The sequence below is a fragment of the Arvicanthis niloticus genome, chromosome 4 (genome assembly GCF_011762505.2).
Source record: "Arvicanthis niloticus isolate mArvNil1 chromosome 4, mArvNil1.pat.X, whole genome shotgun sequence".
Lineage (NCBI taxonomy): Eukaryota > Metazoa > Chordata > Mammalia > Rodentia > Muridae > Arvicanthis > Arvicanthis niloticus.
The window spans coordinates 101,052,212-101,073,839 of NC_047661.1; the positions used below are offsets into that span (position 1 = coordinate 101,052,212).

The following is a 21,628-nucleotide window of genomic DNA, read 5'->3' on the forward strand; positions in this document are numbered from 1 at the left end:
GAAAGAAGTACACGCAGGAAATCACACCGACTGATTTATTCCTCAAACAGTAACTCCTCTCATGGGACCGAAGTGTGTGAAATGGCTGATGTTCCTGCATCTTCCTGAAATCCGTCCTTGCGAATGGAAGAAGAACGGACGCACAGGAGCCGCCAGCATCTTCTGAAGGCCAAAGCGCCAATAAACAACAGAGACTTGAGCCGTGTAGGTCCACGTGGACTGAACACTGGACCACACGGTTCTCACCTTCCAGAGCCTACTCTCCACCCACACGAGAGAGCAGGCAGAATCACAGCGAGATAAAATCGGCTTCTGCCTGGAGGTGACTCCTGGCTCTGCTGAAGTGAATACTTTCCAGACACTGCACACTTCCTGGAGAGAGAGGCTGAGCTCACATCCAAGGAGGAATTTCCCCCATGCTCGGCTTTCAAGAAATAGGTGGAGGTCCTCCTGGCAGGAAGCTCTGGGAAGGATTCTGTATGTGACTGGAAGTTGGTACTCTGTGCCCCGTTCAATGTAAACCCCAGACCACCAGCTAGTGGTTTGGGTGCTGCCTTTCCCTGCCATCTCTTTACCTGTTCATAAGCGGTCCTCTTATTTGAAACTGTAGGGCAGGGAGGTTCGAAACGGCTCATTGTCTTTAAGCAAACTCCTCAGGCAAAACATTTATATGAAACCCTGAGCGTTTCGTCGGACTGCATCAACAAAACTGTTAAAAGGAAAGGAGATGAATCACCCCAAATACCCTTTGCAGAGTTATCTTGTAAGTGCCCCAGCTGTCCCCTTTCTACAGAAGAGGAGCCTTTGCATTCCCAGTATTAATGGCTTCGGCCAGATTGAACACAGGTTTAAGTCCAAGGTGAAAGTAACGATTTTCCTCGCCTATTTGTACATACAATTTGGGCTGCTGTAAATAAGAGTTTGTAGAATCAATGGATCGAGCAGAGCCTTCCTCTTCCTCTTGAGCCTTCTGTGAAGTCAGCAGTCTAACACTACTGCTGTGGCAGTCTTTGATCCTCCATGCCATTGTGGCTTAGGGCGAGCAAAGAAGACAGCAACTAATTTAAGAAAGAGACATAGGCCTCCATTACTAGACACTTTCTGACATCAGGGCCCCTCTGCCAGAACCATACTATCAACCATCTGGAGATTCATCACTTATATTCTGGGACCTTTCCTTATTTATTGGTTTTATTATTGAGTTTTTAATCACACATTACCTTGTCATGTAATTGTATTTTCACTCCCCTGCCGTTCAGTTTCAAATCTCCCAGAGCCCCAAGGCAGGCCCTGATATTGATTTTTCCTCTTTTTTTTTTTGTATGGATGAGTAATACCCACTGGTTTTCTAATACGCTTTTCTGCACTTGGGACTGTAAAAGTAAACACCACGTTTGCACCATCTGTTTGAAAGCTGTTAGCTTTTTAAAATCCAGGCTCTATTTAAATCTGAAATGGCCCTTACTCAGAAGTTATTTTACGAATTCACTTTTGTAACTCTGTAAAAATAATATACTTATTGGTTGTGTTTCCAAGTCAAACTATACAAAGCCAGCTTAGCAAAACTTGAAGTAAAATGATTTATAAATGTTTACAGATCGGTTACCTCGGAACCGGAGAGACGTGGATGTGGGTGCTCTCGGTGGCCCCTGACACTGCCCACCCTCCCTGCGGTAGCAGAGATTCTTTTCTTCAGTTCCCTACGGTTCTATTAGGATTCTGGTTCTCAATCACAGTAGCCTTCGAAACTAAGCAATTGAACTCTTTGGCCCCGAATCAATGTGTTTACTTGATGGGACTGAGAGTGACAAAGGAAGATTCTAGGGGCTGCTGTGATTGCTGTGGTGCAGAGTACCTGCGAGAAGGCTTCCTTTGTTGCTGCTAAGAAAAAGGTTCTGATAGGATTGCCTCCCCCCACTCTCCTCTCCAGTTTACTACCTGAGACAGAGGGTAACAAGAATCTCCTGGAGACGCTGGTAGGGTCTGACCTGAGAGAGATGCAGGACTAGGATGCATTTCAGGAATTTGTTTGGGATTTGAAAATCCCAGTTTTGTGTGTGTGTGTGTGTGTGTGTGTGTGTGTGTGTGTGTACAAAAGAGGGAGGGAGGGCATCAGCCAGGGAGAGAATGATGCACAAAGACCTTTGTTAAATCAGACTCTGCCTATAACACAGAAGGCAGAACCCAAGCTGAGGCCCTCAGTCCATGCTCCAGTTACACAAATGCCCTTTTACTTTTTCAGAAAGGTATATTTAAGAACCGAAGCCATGAAATCCAGATGTGGGTTTTTTTTTCCTATGGGTGATTCCACTCTGTGCATCTGGTTATAAATGTAAGGAGGCCATGGAAAAGCTTTAGTTCCTCTTTGGGACAGGAAACTGGAAGACAGGCCTGATGTCCAAGACTTCGTTCTCTGAAGCTCAGTTCCACCAATCTTCTTAACTCATTATCTCTATATGCATGATGTGTGTGTGTGTGTGTGTGTGTGTGTGTGTGTGTCTGTGTGTATTCATCTGTGTGCCTGCATGTGTGTATGCATGCGTATGCATGTGGAGTGTGATGTATGTCTACCTGTGTGTGTATGTGATGTCTGTATACATGTGTGTGCCTGCATGTGGTATATATGTGTATGCTGCACATGTGTGTGTATGAATGTGGTGTATGGTATATAGTGTGCATGTGTGTTTGTGATGTGGTGTGTGTGTTTGTATGCTTGTAGTATGGTGTGTGTGTGCATGTGCACACATGCACACGTGTATATCATAGTCTATGTGTGGAAGTCAAAGGACAGCCTAGATTTTTAGGAAGTGTGGCATCCATGCCTATAAAATGGAGGCCGAAGAGGAGACTGGGGGTCCTTCCACTTTGTTTGAGACATGGTCTCTTGTTTTCCCCTGCTTACCCCAGGCTAGCTGGCCCAGGAGTTTCCAGTGATTTCCCTATCTCCACCACTCATCGGCCTATGGATTTCAGATGGGCACTACCCTGTCACATGGGGATGCAAACCCACATCCTTGGGCTTGTGGGAGTGGCTTAAGCACTTTGTTCATTGAGCAGTCTCCTCACAGGTTAGCCTACTTCTTTCTCATTATTCCCCTATCTGCAAGGTGCATATGAGATGTGTGAAGGTTGATTGTATAGTTGTTTTAGAACGTGTGGCATCCATGGTTGTAAAATGGAGGAAGAAAAGAAGACTGTGGTCCAAGAAATCCAGTCTGAAGGCCAAGATAACCTCTCCCTGTGCCATCACCTATTGCCCAAGCTGGATAAGAGACCTGGAAAAGAAAAAGCCTGATCTGGATTACAACTGTTTTCTACTATGTCAGATGTGATTGACAGGCACTGTCAGCTCCTGCCACAATAACAGGAAGTGGCCAACCCCAGATGCGTATTATTTTTCTCTCTTCCATAAGTACAGTTTTAACTATGCTTTTGGGGCCAGAAAAACATTAGTGAAGAAATCAGAATATTAAATAAACCATCTTGAATTTAAAACTTTGAATAAAGATTTGACAAATGGGGCTAGAGAGATGGCCCAGTGGTTAAGAGCACTGACTGCTCTTCCAGAGGTCCTGAGTTCAATTCCCAGCATCCACATGGTGTCTCACAGCCATCTGTAATAGGATATTATGTCAACTTTTGTGTGTTTGAAGAGACAGTGTACTCACATACATTAAATAAATAAATAAATAAATAAATAAATCTTTTAAAAATTGACAAATGCATTCATTCTTGGGCTCCTGATAGTTATTTTATACAATTAAATGATTCATAAAATATTAAACGAAGTTGGATTATTTAAAGCCAGGTGTGGGCATCCCTCCCAGTTTCTGATTGAAACCTAGGTTTTAACAATGGCCATTTAAATTTTGTTCAAGTTTTCTTTGGATTGCACCACATTAGGGAACCGAGTCTCTTCATCGCTGAAACATCATCATTCCTGAAGCAAGCTTGTCATCTTTATCCCGATTCCTGTTTCTTCTTTAACTTAGTGGCATGGCCAAAAGCAATTGGCAACCCTAAGCATTCAACCCCAGCTAATTCTTAAAGTCCTAAACCAAGAGGCTTGGGGGTGGCACAGGGGGATATTGGAAGGGGTGTACTGAACCATCAGAGAAACTAATAAAATCTCCCACAGGTAGAGTCCACTTTTATTGAAGCTAGCTTGATGAAGCTTAGGCTTGGCTGGGGCAGCAAATCAAGAGGCTTAATTCAAGTCCTGGCCCTGCGGGCAGGAGGCAGGTGCCTCAGGGACACAGCTTCTGTGGAGGCTGGAGATCAGGATGAATTCTTATTAAAACCTAACAACTGGTGTCCAGGGCATCTGGTGGGAAGTGGGAGGCAGGAAGGAGAAAGGCTCAGGCTCCTTTTGCTGGATCTGCTCGGGCATTTAATTTCCTTTAACGTTCATCGGGACACGATGTGAAGCTTGGAATCTCAAGCCCAGCGAGTCCTTTTTAAAAGGACTCAGCTCAGCAAAGTGGTTTTAACACTCCTAGTGGGCTTTCTTAACTTCAATCCTGTGAATTGCCAAGGCAGAGAGGTGCATCTAATTCCATCCACATTTCTCCAGAGATTGCAAAACACAGACAGAACGACCGAGAACGGGAGGGACGGGTGCCAGGCGGGAGCCGCCAGACAGGGCTGTGGTGTGGTGTGTGCCTGTTGGCACCGGCAGCCTAGACCTTCCCCCGCTTTGGCACCGAGAGCCCGCTCCTCCGGCTGACAGCCGAGGGTGGGGTGGAGGTCGGGCTCCAGGCGACAGAGCTCCTGGAGCTCCAGCCTTTGCTTCGCCGGGCTGACCCTTTGGGTCCCGGTGTGATCCTCCAGCCGCCCCCGAGGCCGGGACAGCAGGGCGGCGGCGCGAGCGTGGGAGGGGGCTCTGGGACTCTGCCGGCCCCGCCCCCTCCGCGGGGACCCGAAGCCCAGCATGGACCACACTCGGCGCTGCAGCCATGGCGCTCGCCCGCTGCGTGCTGGCTGTGATTTTAGGGACACTGTCGGTAGTGGCCCGCGCTGATCCCGTCTCGCGCTCGCCCCTGCACCGTCCGCATCCGTCCCCACCGCGCTCCCAACACGCGCACTACCTTCCCAGCTCCCGGAGGCCACCCAGGACCCCGCGCTTCCCGCTCCTGCCGCGGGCCCCCGCTGCCCAGCGCCCGCAGGTCCTCAGCACCCGGCACACGCCCCCGACGATTTCACGCCGCTGCGGGGCAGGAGAGCCGTGGGACAATGCCACCAACCTCGGCGTCCCGTGTCTACACTGGGACGAGGTGCCGCCCTTCCTGGAGCGGTCGCCCCCGGCCAGTTGGGCTGAGCTGCGAGGGCAATCACACAACTTCTGCCGGAGCCCGGATGGCGCGGGTAGACCTTGGTGCTTCTATCGGAATGCCCAGGGCAAAGTGGACTGGGGCTACTGCGATTGTGGTCAAGGTGAGTGGCATCCGGGCAGAGGTGACAGTTGGGGACTGGCACAGAGGCAGTCTGGCTCCAGGACTGTACCTGTGTACCTGGAGACAAGGGGTTGAGGGCTTGCATTGTGGCTTGGGCTGGGGAGAAGCATAACTAGTAAAGTGCATTCATTTGTACAGTAAGTGTCAGTCAGGAAAGCATGCATCGTGTGACGGTTGTCACTGGGACAGTAGCTGCAGAGGGTGCTCAACTCTAGTGCCTAGAGAAGGTCTGTCCAGTCAACGTGAGTGTGTGTGCGCGCTCGCGCGTGTGCGCGCGCGGGTCCCACTGGCAGGATTTGTGCACGATGGTGGGTGTCTGTTGTCTGTGTATATCAGCTAGCCTTAATGGGGCACTCTGTATACAAAAGAGGAAAGGTAACAGACATTCGCTGCCCAATAGTTTGGGAAAGGGAAGTATTAAAGGTAAGATGAATCCCAGCACAAACTTTCTTACCTCTACAGACCCGGATTTGGAAAAGTGCTATGAAATGTTTGTCTCGCTGCCATTGTTGACTTTAAAGCATGACAAAACTCTCAGACCAAAATACAAAGACAGTTATGTTCTGGGGCGCCGTATGGTAAATACCACCAGCGAGTGAAGAACAAAGGAAAGGAGGGGGCAGAACAAGGACCGCCTTAGTAACCTAGGAGGCAGCCAGAGTCAAGTGAACTGAACTCTTCAGCAAAACCAGTGCTTACGCTATGCATGGCATTTATGGAAAATCGGAATTCAGAGTCGACTTCAGCAGAGAAAGTTACCAGGGCATCTTAAGTTTGTGGCAGCCAAAGCATCACATTTATAACTTGAATGCAAATAATAATCTGCCCCTCATATTGCTTTACTCTGAATTGCTGGGGTTTGTATTTTATATTAACGTTTTAGCTTTTCTCAGGCAACAGAAAACAAAATATTTGACTGTCTCTTGATACACCAAAACTTCGGCTGTTTTCAATGACCCTGTATGACAGGAGTTTTACAGATTTCCTGAAGTGTATCCTTCCGGCCGTTGGCAGTAACCTTTCACAATGTCATTTGTTTCTCACAGACGGTTTATTTATCTCTGCCTTCCATTCAGTTAGTGCTTCAAGTTAAAGGAAAGTGATACGAAGGTTACGATCAATTATTCTTCATCCTGGAGAATGACATCATCGCTGTACTCATGTCTCACGGACAGAATGCCAATGTGGCTATAAAAAAAAAAATGGAGATGATGTCAAGCAAAGAGCTCCGGTGCTACCTCACTGACTCTAAGATCATTTCTAATAAAAAAAAAATCTTATGTCTAGCAATCATTGGCAGCCTTTTATTATTGTTCTTAGTTTTATCAATAGATACGATAAAGAATTATCAGGGAATTAATGTGTGAGGAACAACAGACTGTTTCCCCCTCAAAACACAGTAAAAAGCAATTCAAAGTTAATACATTATGGTGATCTGGTTCTCTTTCCAAAAGCACAACCATCAGTTTTATATTCCTGTTAAGAGACTAGTTTGTCTTTGAGTTCCCTACCACCCCCTCTTCGAAGAGAAATTGATGTTTTTCAATGCCTTTAGGTTCACAGTTAGTTTTCAGCAGCCAAAATCTCAAATGTGGTTGTGTTTAGGGAACAGAAGAAGCTACACAAGATGAGCAACAAACAAAGAGACTGCCTTTGTAGTACCTGAATCGCTCTTACAGGACCAAGCCTTGATAGACAGAGCCGTGAGCTCTGTCATTCACTCGTGCAGGTCTGGCTAGCTATTCTCCGTGCTTCTGAGATAGTGCACACACTCTGAATCTTACAGTTTTCTTATTCCCACACACTCCAGCTAGGGGTTTAGGCTAGAACACTGTATGCTAATGAAAGAACATTGAATTGTTCTTTAGAAAACATTGCTGCTGTTCAGAACTGTCAATGATTGACTGTTAGAGCTTTGGGTTTCTTCCTATACAGAAAAGCAGGGTATTTCTTAAAAAGACTTCTTTGTTTATTTGAGCATATTGATGCTGTGTCTCTAAGTTTGTGTGTGTGTGTGTGTGTGTGTGTGTGTGTGCATGCACGTGCTCAAACATGAGTTTGTGATCCTATTCATACTGGGCAGAGAAAGCAACTGGGTGACCTTATTCTCTACCTATTCCTTTGAGGTGGGGCCTTTCCTTGAGACTTCCTCTTATCTCTGCCCTACTTGGAGCTGCTCTTACAGACATGGGCAGGGTGCCCCACTTGTTATGTGGGTGCTGGGATCCAAATCACGGTTATCATGATTACACAGTCAGCACTTTTAGCTGCTGAGGCATCTCTCCAGCCCCAGAAAAAAAAAAATGAGTTTTTGAGCAAATTAATTAAAATACAAGCTCTGGGCATGTATTCAGAATGACCTTGTATAGTTATCACAGGGAGGACTCACTCAACACCCACTTTATGCTGGATACTGGACTAAGAATTTTATGTTTGCTTTATTTTTTTTTATAGATGTCCTTATAAAGGAGCCCCTACACGTTTCTGTTGGAAATTGCCAGGGGAGCAGAAGGAAATAGGATAAGATGTGTGCACAAATGTGTACATTTTCACTTCACAGCTCGTTTCCCTCTGTTGCTCTATTTGTATGCAATGTAGAAATATCTGTGCTCTGTCGCAACACTCCCTTGTTAGCTTGTGGGCTAGCTGGAGGGACAGAAAGGCGGAAGAGGAATTATGTTTAGCTTGAGCACAATGCGTATTATTACCAGTCTCTTATGTTTTAAAGGTACGGCTTTTTTTTTTTTCTTTACAGAAATCTGGAGCAAAAGAAAAGAATAATATATAGAAATGTGATACCTCTTCTAAAACTTAAACTGAGATCAGAGTAGAGTTTCAGGTCCCACACAGAGAAGTGAGAAAATAGAGTCCTCCTCCCTGATGCTGAAAGAATGGGGTGGACTTCTCAGGTGAGCAGGGTGTGGACAGTTCGTTAACTCATGTATCAGAGCAGGAAATATAATTCTTTAGCTATGGCTCTAAGAAACTTATGTAGTAGTAGTAATAAAACATCTTTAAAAAAAACAAAACAAAACAAAACAAAACTGGGATACCTGAGTCAGTCCAGGGAGTCAGTTTTCATACGGAACATTAAACTCTACCCAAAGAGGACTGGCATGAGGGTCCACCAGGTAAAACCATCTGCCATGAAATTTGATTACCTGAATTTGATCCCTGGGACTCAGAGGATATAAGGAGAAAACTGACTTCTTCAAGTTTTCTTCTGACCTCTGTGTGTAAACCATGGCGTATGCCCCTGTCTTAGTCACTGTTCTATTGCTGTGAAGGAACACCTGGACCAAAGCAATTCTTCTAAAAGAGAGCATTCAATTGTGGGCTTGCTTACAGTTTCAGAGGTTAGCTCATATCATCGTGGTGGGGAATGTGGAGGTATGCATGCAGACATGGTGGATGGAGAATTCTACATCCTGATCAGTAGACAGACAACAGATATGCATATTTGTAAAAGTATGTCTTATTTGCCAGATGTAATCGTCATATTCTGAATAAACACATCCTTTCTAGCTCTTTCTAAACTTTGGCTGGCTGGTTCAACTCAGCTGTTCTGGCCCAATGCCTCTCTAAGCTGACTGATTCAATCTGGCTTTTCTCCACTTCTGCCTGAATTGCTCTGCTTGGCCTAATATTAACTTTGGCAATATATTCTAATCTTCTGGTTTCTTCTTATTCTCTGGCTTCAACTGCCCCTGCTGAGCGACACTGCAGGAACCTCACAAACTGAATGGAACTCAGGAACAAACTCAACTTCACTGTACAAACTGCACTGACTGAACGGACTCAACTCATCTCTCTCCCTGCGCTGCTCTTAAGTCACCTCTCTTCCCTTGCCCTCATGAGAGCTGGGCGTTTCCTATCGCTGATTTATTCTGTGAAATCTTTTTCTGATTCATCACTTTGTCAGCCCCTTAATTAAACATCACTTCCAAACAGGCTGCTTCCTTCTACAAACTAACTTTACCTTCATTGTTTGGGATTAAAGGTGTGTACTAAAGGTGTATCTGCATTCCAGCCAGATTGAATAGACCTAGAAGGTCTTTGGATGTGATTCCTTGCTAGAGCAGCCCTGTTGCTGGAATCTATATCCTATCTATCTATCTATCTATCTATCTATCTATCTATCTATCTATCTCTCCATCCATCCTGAGCTTGGCATGGGCTTTTGGAACCTCAAAGCCCACCCCCAGTGACACAGTTCCACCATCAAGGCCACACCTTTTGATCCTTTGAATTTTTTCATGTAGTGCCACTCTCTGGTCACTAAGCATTCAAATATAGCATCCCACAGAAGACATTCTTATTCAAACCATCATAGCCCCACTTTTAAATAAATAAATGTGAAAAAATTCTAAAAGTTCACCATTCACCTAGAGACTTGTCAAAATGCTCGGCTCTAGCCTCAGGGACCTAACTCCCACATCCAGGTCAGGAATTACAAGCTGCCTTTCTAAGGGCCCGTGGAAGTGAGCAGATGCTGCTTAGGTGACTTTCAAAAGTCCAAAACAAACAAAACAAAAACCAAAACAAAACAAAAATAACAACAAAAAACACCACAACAAACAAAGAAACCTATGGGAAAGCATTAGGGCCTTGAAAGAATATGTAGTGAAGAACAATGATGTCAGCCATCCTGTGACTTTACCTTGCTAGCATAGCCTCAGAGCAGGTGTGAGGTGTACCAACGTCAGTTTCCTGTGTGGTATTATAGAACAGCATCATTGGTATTTCTCCAGCCACTGTGTGGTGATAAACAGCACAGTTTACCAGAATATCCATCCTGAGTGGGAAGCCTCTCTCATATCTCCACAGGCAGCTGACTGCTTCCTTTCACTGATCCTTTGCAATGAGACCGTGCTTCCTGATGACTCTGAGTGGTAATCATTTTTCACAGTTTCAAGTTGTCAAAGCAGAAGGAGGCAACTTGATTGGCTCTGTCCTGAGAATTCCCCCCTTTGCGGCAAGCAGTGAATTAGCCTCAGGTGGAAAAGGGTTGATGAGTAACCCAGGTAGGATAAATGATAAAGTGATCTGGTCATCAATTTCTTGTCTCAAACGCCTGAGTTAATCAATGTGAGAAGAGGAAAGGTTTACCTAGACTTCTGTTTTCTCAAGTTGCAGTCCATGGTCCGTTTGGCTCCATTGTTCTGAGGGCTCTTCTGAGGTAGAGAGCATCATGGTGGAATGCTGACAAGCATAGCTACTCATGACTTCCCAGTCAGGAAACAGAGAATGAGTAAAGGACTGGGGTACTGATTCCCCCTTCAAGTGCATACCCACAATTACCTGCCTTCCTCTGATAAAGGGCCCTATTATCTCTGAATACACTCATAGGCTGGTGGCCAAACCTTCGTTGGCTTTAGGGCAACACTTAAACATATCAAACCATAATGGAGTCCCAGATCCAGCCTTTTATCATCTCTTGCTAATCTGCTCCTAAGTAAGCCAAAGTCACCCCAAGTCTCTAAGTTAAAATAGATATGCTGAACATATGGGCTAAATACTGTTGTTTATAGGCATTCCTTTTGGAAGGCCACATGCTGTTTGAAGTGAAAGTCAATTAAAAAGTTAACTGAGTCAGGTATAGTGGTTCATGCCTATAATCTCTGTACTCAGGAGTCTAATGTAGGAACATTAACTATGAGTTCAAGGACAGCAAAGGCTGCATAGTGAGTTCCAGGCTAGCAAGGGCTACGAGATGATGTCTCAAAAAGAGAAAAACAAAGTGGTAGGGCCCCCTCCTGTATGCCCTTTAATCCTGCATCTTCATTCTGTGTGGCAGGTGTTTAAGAAGGTTTATTAGCAATACCAGATTTGATATATTTCCTAGTAGGACTTTAGTCATGTAAGTCAATCTGGCTGCTACCTTAGAGATTTTATTTAACTTTTAATTTTCCTAACACCCATTTGATATGTACTATTGCCTGTGAAAAGAATCTTAAAACAAAGCCAAAATGCTTTCTCCTCCTACAGAGGTATAAATATCATTCATTTCCGTAAGTCAAGGAAACCTGGAAGAAATAAAAGACCGGAACCAAACAGATCAGTCGGCTTTGTTTGGTAAATCCCTTTCTTTCCCAAATAAAACAAATGAGAAGCTAAGCCAATTGGCTTAATTGGTTACCATGATACACACTCATTTTAAGAGAGAATAATCAAGCCAGGCAGTGGTGGCACATGCCTTTAATCCCAGCAGTTGGGAGGCAGAGACAGGCAGATTTCTGAGTTTGAGGCCAGCCTGGTCTACAGAGTGAGTTCCAGGACCTCCAGGGCTATACAGAGAAACGCTGTCTCAAAAAACAAAAACAAAACAATAACAAAAAAGAGAATAATCAGCAAAAAATAATAATAATAAAAACATACCCCTTGAGCTTTTGGAAGTACTAGGAAATATAATATTTATAATATGCAATAATCATAATATACTTTTGAAACAGAGTTTGGTTAAGTACAAAAAATGTCATGTTAACCACACCAGCCTTTTTTCATCTATTATTGACCTTCATGGGTATATAGAGCAATTGATTTTAGTTGTTTCTATTATTATAGTGGAATAAGAGGGATGCCTGCCAGCAATACCAAGCTACTGTCCATATCCTTGACAAGAATATTCTTAAGGCATAGAAATTTCAGCATAACAACTACTCAAAGGAAAAAGAGAGACTCCATTACACTTTGGAGATGTTAAGATGTTTATGACATTGCATTAAATATACTGCTATATCCTGTACCAAATGTAACACTGGGAAGTATATTACATATAGCATTTGTCTTCATTGTAAATAATGAAAAATGACATTATCTGAAAACAACTGAATTGGAGGATGGTCATTAACTTTTTCAAGTGCTGTAAAGAATGCTAATTTAACGTGGATATTTTCTTTTCAACTTATGCTGGTCTTAGCTATTAGTATCCCCAGCTGTGACTTAAGTCTGTTTTAACATTGTGGAACAGTAAATTTACATCACATCATCCCAGGTAAAAGTGAAGTCAGATCATCTTTTCATGTCAGGGCATTTCCCTGAACTAACATCCAGCTTAACTCACAGTTTCCATTAGTTCCCATCTATAATTCATAGTAATTATTCATTTATTATTCATGCAGCTACCTTTAGACAGTAAAAATAGGAGTTGGTCTAGTTCATTGTGGGAAAACACGTGAGTTCAGGGGTGAAAAACCAACTCTACTCATCGATGTTACACTTACTGGAAATTTATAAATCTCATAAACTATTCCTTAGTTTAAGATGTTTCCGTGATGTCTTATGAAAGAGGGTAATTTAACTGTGGTCAAGCTCTAACTTATACTGACATTAATTTAGCCCTAGAAGAAAAATTCACAAATTTTGTGTCACCAAACCATTTACCCACAAGCAAGGGTCGCACAGCACTGACTGATGGATGAACGGAACACTAACTGATAAATCTCCAACCAGTCTCCCAGGAAGAGAGTCTAGGGTGCTGCCAGAGAGGCTGGCTGCCACTCTCTACTTGCAAATCTGTAAGTTCTTCAAGTTGAAAGATCTGAAACAGAATTGCTCAGATCAAAGTGTCGGCTGGGGCTGGGCGGTGGTGGCACACACCTTTAATCCCAGCACTTGGCAGGCAGAGGCAGGTGGATTTCTGAGTTCGAGGCCAGCCTGGTATACAGAATGAGTTCCAGGACAGCCAGGGCTATACAGAGAAACCCTGTGTCAAAAAACAAAAACAAAAACAAAACAAACAAACAAACAAAAAAAACCAAAAACCAAAAAACAAAAAACAAAAACCCAAAGTGTCTGATGGACCAAGTAGCCTTTGGTGGCACAAGGGAAGGTCTTGTTGCTGGTTGACTGCGAACTTCTCCAAGCTCGTGCTTGTATGACTCCAGGACTCACATGGTGAGGCCTTATGTGGGTGTCTTTCTGTCTGCATTTCCCCTTCAGGAAGTAGCACAGTCACTCTAAGGCCTACTATCATGACCTTGTCTTACTTGACCACCTACAAAGACGCTGTGAATTAGCACTTGAACATCTATTGGGGATGCACAGTTCAAAAACAGCCTTACAGGTGGAAAAAAAAAATGAACTTCATCAGGGGGATTTTAATAATACCAGCCATTCTCTACTGGATGGAGAGTGATGAAATAGGTAAAGATACCTCTTCCATGCCATCTATTGGGAACTCTTTTTATTTATTTATTTATTTATTTATTTATTTATTTAGATTTGGTATTTTTATTTTAAATTTTACAAACTTCATTACTAAAAAAAAACCTTGCAAGTAAGAATTCTGTAACAATTCAGTGAACTTCATGTACTTAGAATGAGCAGTCTGAAACAATGGCACTTCACACTGGGTTTTACACCTTCACTATGGAGTATGTTTCTATGAACTTACCCATCACTAAAAACAAACAAACAAACAAACAAACAAACAAACAAACTGAAGTACAAGCTAGAAAAACAACTAGCTTTGTACTTGATTGCCCCACTCATGCCTGTTACCTGCACTCAGTCCTTGCTCATTCCCCTACACTGGGATTTTTTTTTGCTGTCTTGTTGACATGACATGCTATGTCTAAATGTGCTTTTGTTTGCATGTGTACACAGTGTTGGCTACTAGGTTCTGCGTTTGAGGAGGAACATGTGGAATTCTACATCTAACAAAAGCTCTCCATGGGGCCTATTTCTGTAACATGAACCCAGGAATCTTTTGTGTTCACTTTTCTTTATAAAGCTGAACATATATCTACACAAAAGAGGAATAGAATCTTGAATGACAGTAAGTTAAATATTTCTGCCAAAAATTAAGAAGGAAGACTGTTAAGCATTATTGTGTAATGGGTCTTTATTTGGTTTTGGTACCCAGCCATGTGGATACAGTTTTACACATTCATGACTGGTCTGCTGTATACATTTATAATGGCTGACATAGTTGTCCTCAGACCTCTGCTTGAAATTTAAAAATTTAATGATCAGAGTAGTGGAATTTCAAAACGCAAGTATTTAGAAAATAATATTAAGCTAATTTTTCCCTTGTGTGATTTGAAGGCAGTATAGGTTCAGGTCTATTGAAATATGGTCCAGAAATTAGCTGCCAGTCTAAGAGACATTTCAGGAGTAGCAAAGTGGAGGGCTGTGTGAGGGGAAAGGACAAACCATTTTTGATAACACAGAGCTGTGGCAATTAAAAAGTATTTGTTAAGGAAAAAAATGTAGTTTGCAAGTTTATATGGAAAATGATACTGTCGTCACGTAAGGCTGGAGCACTTAGTCATCCCGGCTTTAAACTTTATGATTGGGCTGCTTTTTAACCTTTCTTATATCGTGCTAAGCTTGTTGCTCTTTCTCGTTTATAATTGTGTACCTACAATTTGTACAAATGTGTGCGTACACGTATATACATCGTTTCTATAGCCCTACTGAAAATCCATACAGCCATTAGGACAAAGTCACCCCTGCTGGAGGATCCTGACCAAGCCATTGGTCTCGATTCTCAGTGGACAGAAAGTCTGAGGCTGTCTATACATCTGCCTGACTAGAATGGTGATCACTGGCATGCTACAGCGCATGTGCAAACATCCAACGTCTTAAAGGGGGATTCTTGTAGGGTCTTGGCCTAGGTTTGGAGGCCAGGAGTCAGTGCTAGGTAATAGTAGTAGTTCAGGGGATAATTCATCACGACACAGAAACTTCTCAGTGGTGTTGGATACAGCTTCTCCCATCCACAAAATAAGGAAATTAGTATAGTTTTTACGGTCGCAACCACTTTAAGCATCCTAGGATAATAAATACAGGAAGAATAAACTGCTAAATGACAGAAAGCTCATTTGTGGGTGACATGCAAATTGGCTTCTCAGAATTACCAGTGTGTGTGTGAATTTGTTAAAAGAAAATTGGACACGCACTCCTCATCTCTTGTCACATCACAGATAGAGTAAAGTGACTCCAGTCTCTCGGCGAGTGTTTCATGTCTGAGAAGGTATGGTGCAGTAGAATCTTGCTTGGAAACTGTTCCCTCCCACTGCCTTTGAACGCTACTTGAGGCTTTCTGCATCTCATCTCTAAATGTCCCTGTTATTTAGGTGACAAGCATATCGTTTCTTGTAAACAGCATGGTTAGGCATGATTCTTTACATTATTTCTCTTGTTTTCCCAAAGTATAATATAATTAAGTCATTTCTCCCTTCCCTTTCCTCCCTCCAAACCCTCTTCTATACCCCACCTTGCTCTCTTTCACGAGTGGCTTCTTTCTTCACTAATTGTTGTTACATACATATATGTATAAACATAAATATTCCTAATTAATTAAATAAAACCTGCTCAGTCTGTACGTTACTTGTATGTAGGTTTTCAGAGCAGAACATTTGGTCCTAAACCAATTGATATTCTTTTCCCTGAGGAAGACTATTTCTCCTGGGTAGGCATTAAGTCTTGATGTGGTTTGTTTGTATGATTAAGTATAGTTGTAATTTTTGTTATTATAACATTCTTCTATCTCTGTTGACATGAGTAATTTGGTGGTGGTAGTAATTAATACAATGTATCAATTTAAGCGAAATTTCAAATAACATTTGAAATGGATAAATGGATTATTTGATTGGAACAAATTGTTTGAAACTTTAAATAAAAAAAAAAAAAAACCAAACTGCTGGTGTTTGTGGTATGCATAAGATTATATCTACCTGTAGACTTTGTGATTTAAAATAATCTTGAAGTATTCAAACCCCTCAGACATATTTCTTTAACTTTGTATTTGGTGTACATATATGGTGGGTGTGCAAATTATCTAAGAATTTTTTAATAGGACTTATCTTTTCTTTTTAATTTTACTACTTAAAAATTAAAGGTCATCTATATAACCTCTTCCTTTCTCTCCTGTCTTCCCTTCTCTCTTGCTCTTCCCGTGATGTATATGTGTGTATGTGTGCATCTGCCTGTGTCTACACATCTGGAAGACAGAGATCAACTTTGAGTGTCTTTTTTAAATTACTCCCCACCTTTTTTCAAGATTTATTTATTTTTATTTTGTTTTTATGTGAGTTTTACCTGCATGTCTGTATATATGTGTACCACATATGGTGTCTGATGGATGTGGGGCCAGAAGAGGGTGTTGGATCTCCTGGAACTGAAGTTAAGGATGTTTGTCGCCATACAAGTGATGATAAACACTACCAGGTGTTCTGTACTCTTAACTGGTGTGTGTATGTGTGAGTATGTGTGTGTATGTGTATGTGTGAGTATGTGTGTGTATGTGTGTGTGTATGTGTGAGTATGTGTGTATGTGTGTGTATGTGTGAGTATGTGTGTGTGTGTGTGTGTGTGTATGTGTGTATGTGTGAGTATGTGTGTATGTGTGTGTATGTGTGAGTATGTGTGTGTGTGTGTGTATGTGTGTATGTGTGTGTGTGAGTATGTGTGTGTATGTGTGAATATGTGTGAATATGTGTGTGTATGTGTATGCATGTATGTGTGTATCTGTATATGTGTGTGTGTATGTGTGAGTATGTGTGTGTATGTGTGAGTGTGTGTGTATGTGTGTGTATGTGTGAGTGTGTGTGTGTGTGTGTGTGTGTGTGTGTACTACACTAAAGTCTGTTAGCACTTCCAAGTGCACACAGATGTGGCACTAGCCACTGAAGCATGGACAATCTACCAGTGGCCACATCCTGTTTTGATCAAAGAAAGAATATACACTATCACCCAGCAAATGCAAGCCAGAGAAACCAATATTTCTGACTTTATCATCCTTTAGTGTCCCGCCCCTTTAAGCACAAGAGCTTCTTAATAAAAGCAGAGCATCCCAACTTTCTGGCTGTGAAGACAATTTGTAATGCTGTTTATTGTTTGGTTGATGGCTGCTGTAGCATGAATTCAGTTATAGATATTAGTATGTTATTAACGATGTTATTAACCAAATTGCTGTTCACTACTGAGTACTAGGAACTGAAACCCAGTCCTTGGTAATAGCATCAAGTGCTCTGGTGGCTCTGTCATCTCCTCAGCCCTCAGAAGCCTCTACCATCAGGCTTGAATATCTACTTGTAATAGGTTTTGTTATCTAAGACATGACCAAAAAGAAAATGGGCAATTTGCAGATATAAAATAGAAATCCAGATGTTTTTGTGCAAGAATTCTGTCACCTGGCCAAGTGAGGCTGAGTTTGGAGTCTGGCCTTCAGGAAACATCACTCTGAGCTGCAAGTGTCTTCTATGCTCTGCCAACCAATGTGAAAAGAGAGAAACTTAAAGAGAAGCTTAAAATATTTGAAGATTTTTTTCCAACTCCACCATTCTATGTTAGAATTTTAAAATCTGTGTCAACAAGATCTTGAAACTCATTCATAAAATAATAGCATGCAGATGGGATCCACTTTAACTCATTAATAAACATATCAAAGGTGCAGATGGATTGTACTTTAAAAATCCCCAACACTTAACTGGTTAACATGGTAAAACACATTAATGTTTGTAGGCAAAATGTTATGCACACAAAATAAATATTTAAAATGTAAAAATTTTTAAAGGTTTCTGATTTGATGTTTTGATTTTCTTGATCTATACATATTCAAATGTGTGATGTGTGTATGTGTGTTCTAGTCCTTTCATTTCCCCTTACAAACCCATCTTTATTAGTGTCTTCCATTTATAAAGACCCAAACACTTTGATAGATTTTTTTTTCTTCCATTTGATAAAACTAACATCTGCCTTTGGATTTTCAGAGGAAACAAAATAACAAACCAACCCTCATTATCTGGACTGGGCCATATTCCCATTTATTGGAATGAAGTTTGTTGTCAAGGAGATTTAAAAACATAGTGTTTTGTGAAATAGACATCTGGCGGGTGGGGCGTGACCCCAAAAAGGTGGCAGCTGCTATCTTGTGTAGCTTTTCCCATCCAAAAAAAAAAAAATCTTGTTCTAACTTTATTGTGTTTTAAATATGGTTCTAGATGATAAATGTGTCTTAGTTAAATCATTGCCTTAAGCGTTTAAATACAGAAATAAGTCTGAATGATATTCAACAATATAATTAAATACTGTTGAAAACAAATGCATAACTCTGAATGCTGTTTGGTTTTCCAATAATATCTAATCTTATATTTTTTATATAACTCGGTTACAAAAATATTATGCACTTTACATCATGTTGCACATGAAACACTTATTTTGGCAATAAGAAACCATGGAAAGTACAAGATCATCTTGATACCAAAAAATACTGCAATTGGGACAGAGTACTTTCCCAATGTATAAATGTCTTAGTTGCTTTCTCATTACTGTGACAAATGTCCTGACAAGTGAGACTTAAGGGAGGAATGGCTTATTTTGGCTCACGGTTTCTGAAAGACATGGTGCATCCTGGCATGAGAGAGATGGCATAGGCAAGGAAGGCATAACTGTCAGAGCAAGTAGCTAGCTGGTCACTCAGCATTCACACTCTGGAAAAGGATGGCAAACAGGAAGTAGGGTGGATCTATAAAGCTCTAAGTCTCGTATCCAGTAACCCACTTCCTCCAGTGAGGCTCTGCTACCTTCTTTAACATCTGCAGGAACTGTGGACCAAGGGTTCAAACACATAGCCTATAAGAAACATTTCCCACTTACGCCATTGGAATGGAGTGTAATCGTAATATTAGCAGTTTTCTTTGGGTTGTAGATAGCATATTCTCTTATGTTGGTTGTTGGCTTGAGTAAAGAAAGGCTTGTTCCAACTTACATACTAGATATAAGGTAATATGGTATAAGTATGCAAATGTAAATCTCTGAATGCGAACAACATATTTGAATATGCAACCTTCAGATTTAATAGGTAACCTGAAGCTAATGAATATACAACATACTTTCTGCATTTTCTTTGGTGATAACATCATGATCAGATATTCTATAGGACCTGGAATGCTAGCTGCTGGTCCATGGCAATGTTTGAGTGTAGGTCCTGGGGAAAGTGGAGAGGATGATTAAAAACCAAACCCATCCCAACCCAACCCAACCCAACCCAACCCAACCCAACCCAACCCAACCCATCCCAACCCAACCCAAACCACTCATCACAAGACACCCTAAGGGCCAATTTAGAGGGATTGCTGTGGCTTGTGTGGAAGAGCTGGTGGTAGGGAATGGTTCAGGTGCAGTCTGATAGCTGAGATCCTTTCTCCGGAGCATGAGATGCCCATTACATCTTGATGTTGTCTATATTTTCTCTTTTCTTTTATTATCCCTATAAATTTCATCTTTTGTCCTTCTCAGTCTTATTGTTTCTATATTTACTTATTAATTTTTACATAGTATACAAGGAAATAGATTTGCTTGTGATATTTTCACTCCCATTTAGCTCTTCTCTGTTGACCTATACCTGTCATAAAATTCTTTCCTTTCTATGCTGTCAGAATTTCAGGATCTACAGGCAGACCTGGCTTTGCATGTTCAAAACCTCTTAAGGATTAACTGCTCTGTCAGAGAGATGTGTCTGTGGAGGTTAAATAGTATGCTGGGGCTTCAAGAGTTTTCAGACCTACAGCAATCAACAGTAGTCAGCTGCCTCAAGGATGCATCTAACTGTTGACCTTAGGCTTAATGCAAACTCTAAGGTTATCTTCAGTTGATGGAGTTTGCATCCAGGTACCAAGGATTGAGCTATTTGATCCTTCACTCTTCCCAACTGGGGCCAAACCTTCAGCCTCCTGAACTTTCTGGCATTTAATTCTTTTGCTTTCAAAAACTTTTTCCTAGGGCATCCTGGGAAACCCATTGCACCATTACACAAGTCTCCAAATGGCAAAATTAGTCAGTAGAGCAGGCAAGCCTCAGACTATCATTTTATGTTTTATTTATTTGTTTTTATTTTTGTTACTTTGAGACAGTCTTTCATGCACTGGATGGTCTAGAACCAACTATCTAGAGCATGCTGGCCTTCAGCTTGTGACAATCCTCCTACTTCTACCTCTAGAGAGCTAAGATTACAGCTTGCACCTAGAACTAGTTAGGATACTGATTTTGGCTCAGTCAGACAAGTCTTCTTAGGGGAAGGGATGTTGATAGTTGACAACCTAGTGGAGAGAGACAGGTCATATGAAAACCAGGGGGATGCCTGCAAGTATAAAAGACATATTCCTTTCAAGCATGAGGGACCACAAAAATAAGAATTCTGAGGTGGAAATCAATGTGAGATTTTGAGGGGGGAGAGGGGGGTCACAGAGGCATGTATCCATGGCCAACTGTATGGGCCAGGAATGGTGACAAAGGGTTTTAGAGATTTACAAGGCACCAAGACTGTGAGAATGTGGCCACTTGTGGGGGTCCTTAACACAGGACATGAGTATAAACTGAGCTGCACCCAAGTGAATTGGAGGTTTAATCTACAATGGTCACTATCATACTACAATGAAATAGATTGAACTTTGCATTGATTTCTACCAATGTAAAAGTAATTTCATGTTGAAAACCAATATGTTATAGACATGAGAACTATGGCTAATAATTACACATTGAAGTTGTTCAATTTATGTTCAATGTTAATTAATTTAAATACAAAATTAATGACTTCATCATAATCTGATGAAAATTAACTATGTCTTAAATGATTGGAAGTTGTTCCTGTGTCCTTTCTGGGTTCTGGAGTTTAAAAAAATGAATTAAGGTTATTTCCTTGAAGTAGCTCCCTCTCTAAATATAACTCAATTTGGAGTATTTTTATTGCTCAAGATTCTCATAATATCTAATAGATATGCATTTGTATGTGCATGCCACTGGTGTAGCTTAATCAATAGTATTTTCTGAGAATGGAAGAAAATGGAATATGTGCACTATAACTAAAAAGTACAAAATCATGGCTTGAAGCTGCCTTTAACTTTGTATCACACAGGCCCGGTGTTGCCTGTCATTCGCCTTGTTGGTGGGAGCAGTGGGCATGAAGGTCGAGTGGAGCTGTACCACGCTGGCCAGTGGGGGACCATCTGTGATGACCAATGGGACAATGCAGACGCAGAAGTCATCTGCAGGCAGCTGGGGCTCAGGTTTGTTTTGTACTGCTTTTGATTTATTTTATTTTTTTAATTTTTTTTTTTTTTTTGGTGGTTACTTCCATACACCAAAGAGAGTGTTGTATGTTTAAATTGTACATTTCCTTAAACCAATAGAAAAGGCTATTTTTGATCCTGGTACTGGTCTGTAAGCTC

At 41.6% G+C, this 21,628-nt stretch overlaps 1 protein-coding gene across 1 annotated transcript in view; it reads left to right on the forward strand.

Annotated features, from left to right (window-relative positions):
• The first annotated feature begins 4,650 nt into the window (after nt 1-4,650).
• The window catches only part of Prss12 (serine protease 12), a 60,444-nt gene continuing 43,466 nt past the window's right edge, over nt 4,651-21,628 (forward strand). The window contains exons 1-2 of the mRNA XM_034500689.2: nt 4,651-5,433; nt 21,316-21,466. Coding sequence (XP_034356580.1) covers nt 4,956-5,433; nt 21,316-21,466 — 629 coding nt within the window. The 5' untranslated portion in view covers nt 4,651-4,955. The remainder of the gene's footprint in view (nt 5,434-21,315; nt 21,467-21,628) is intronic.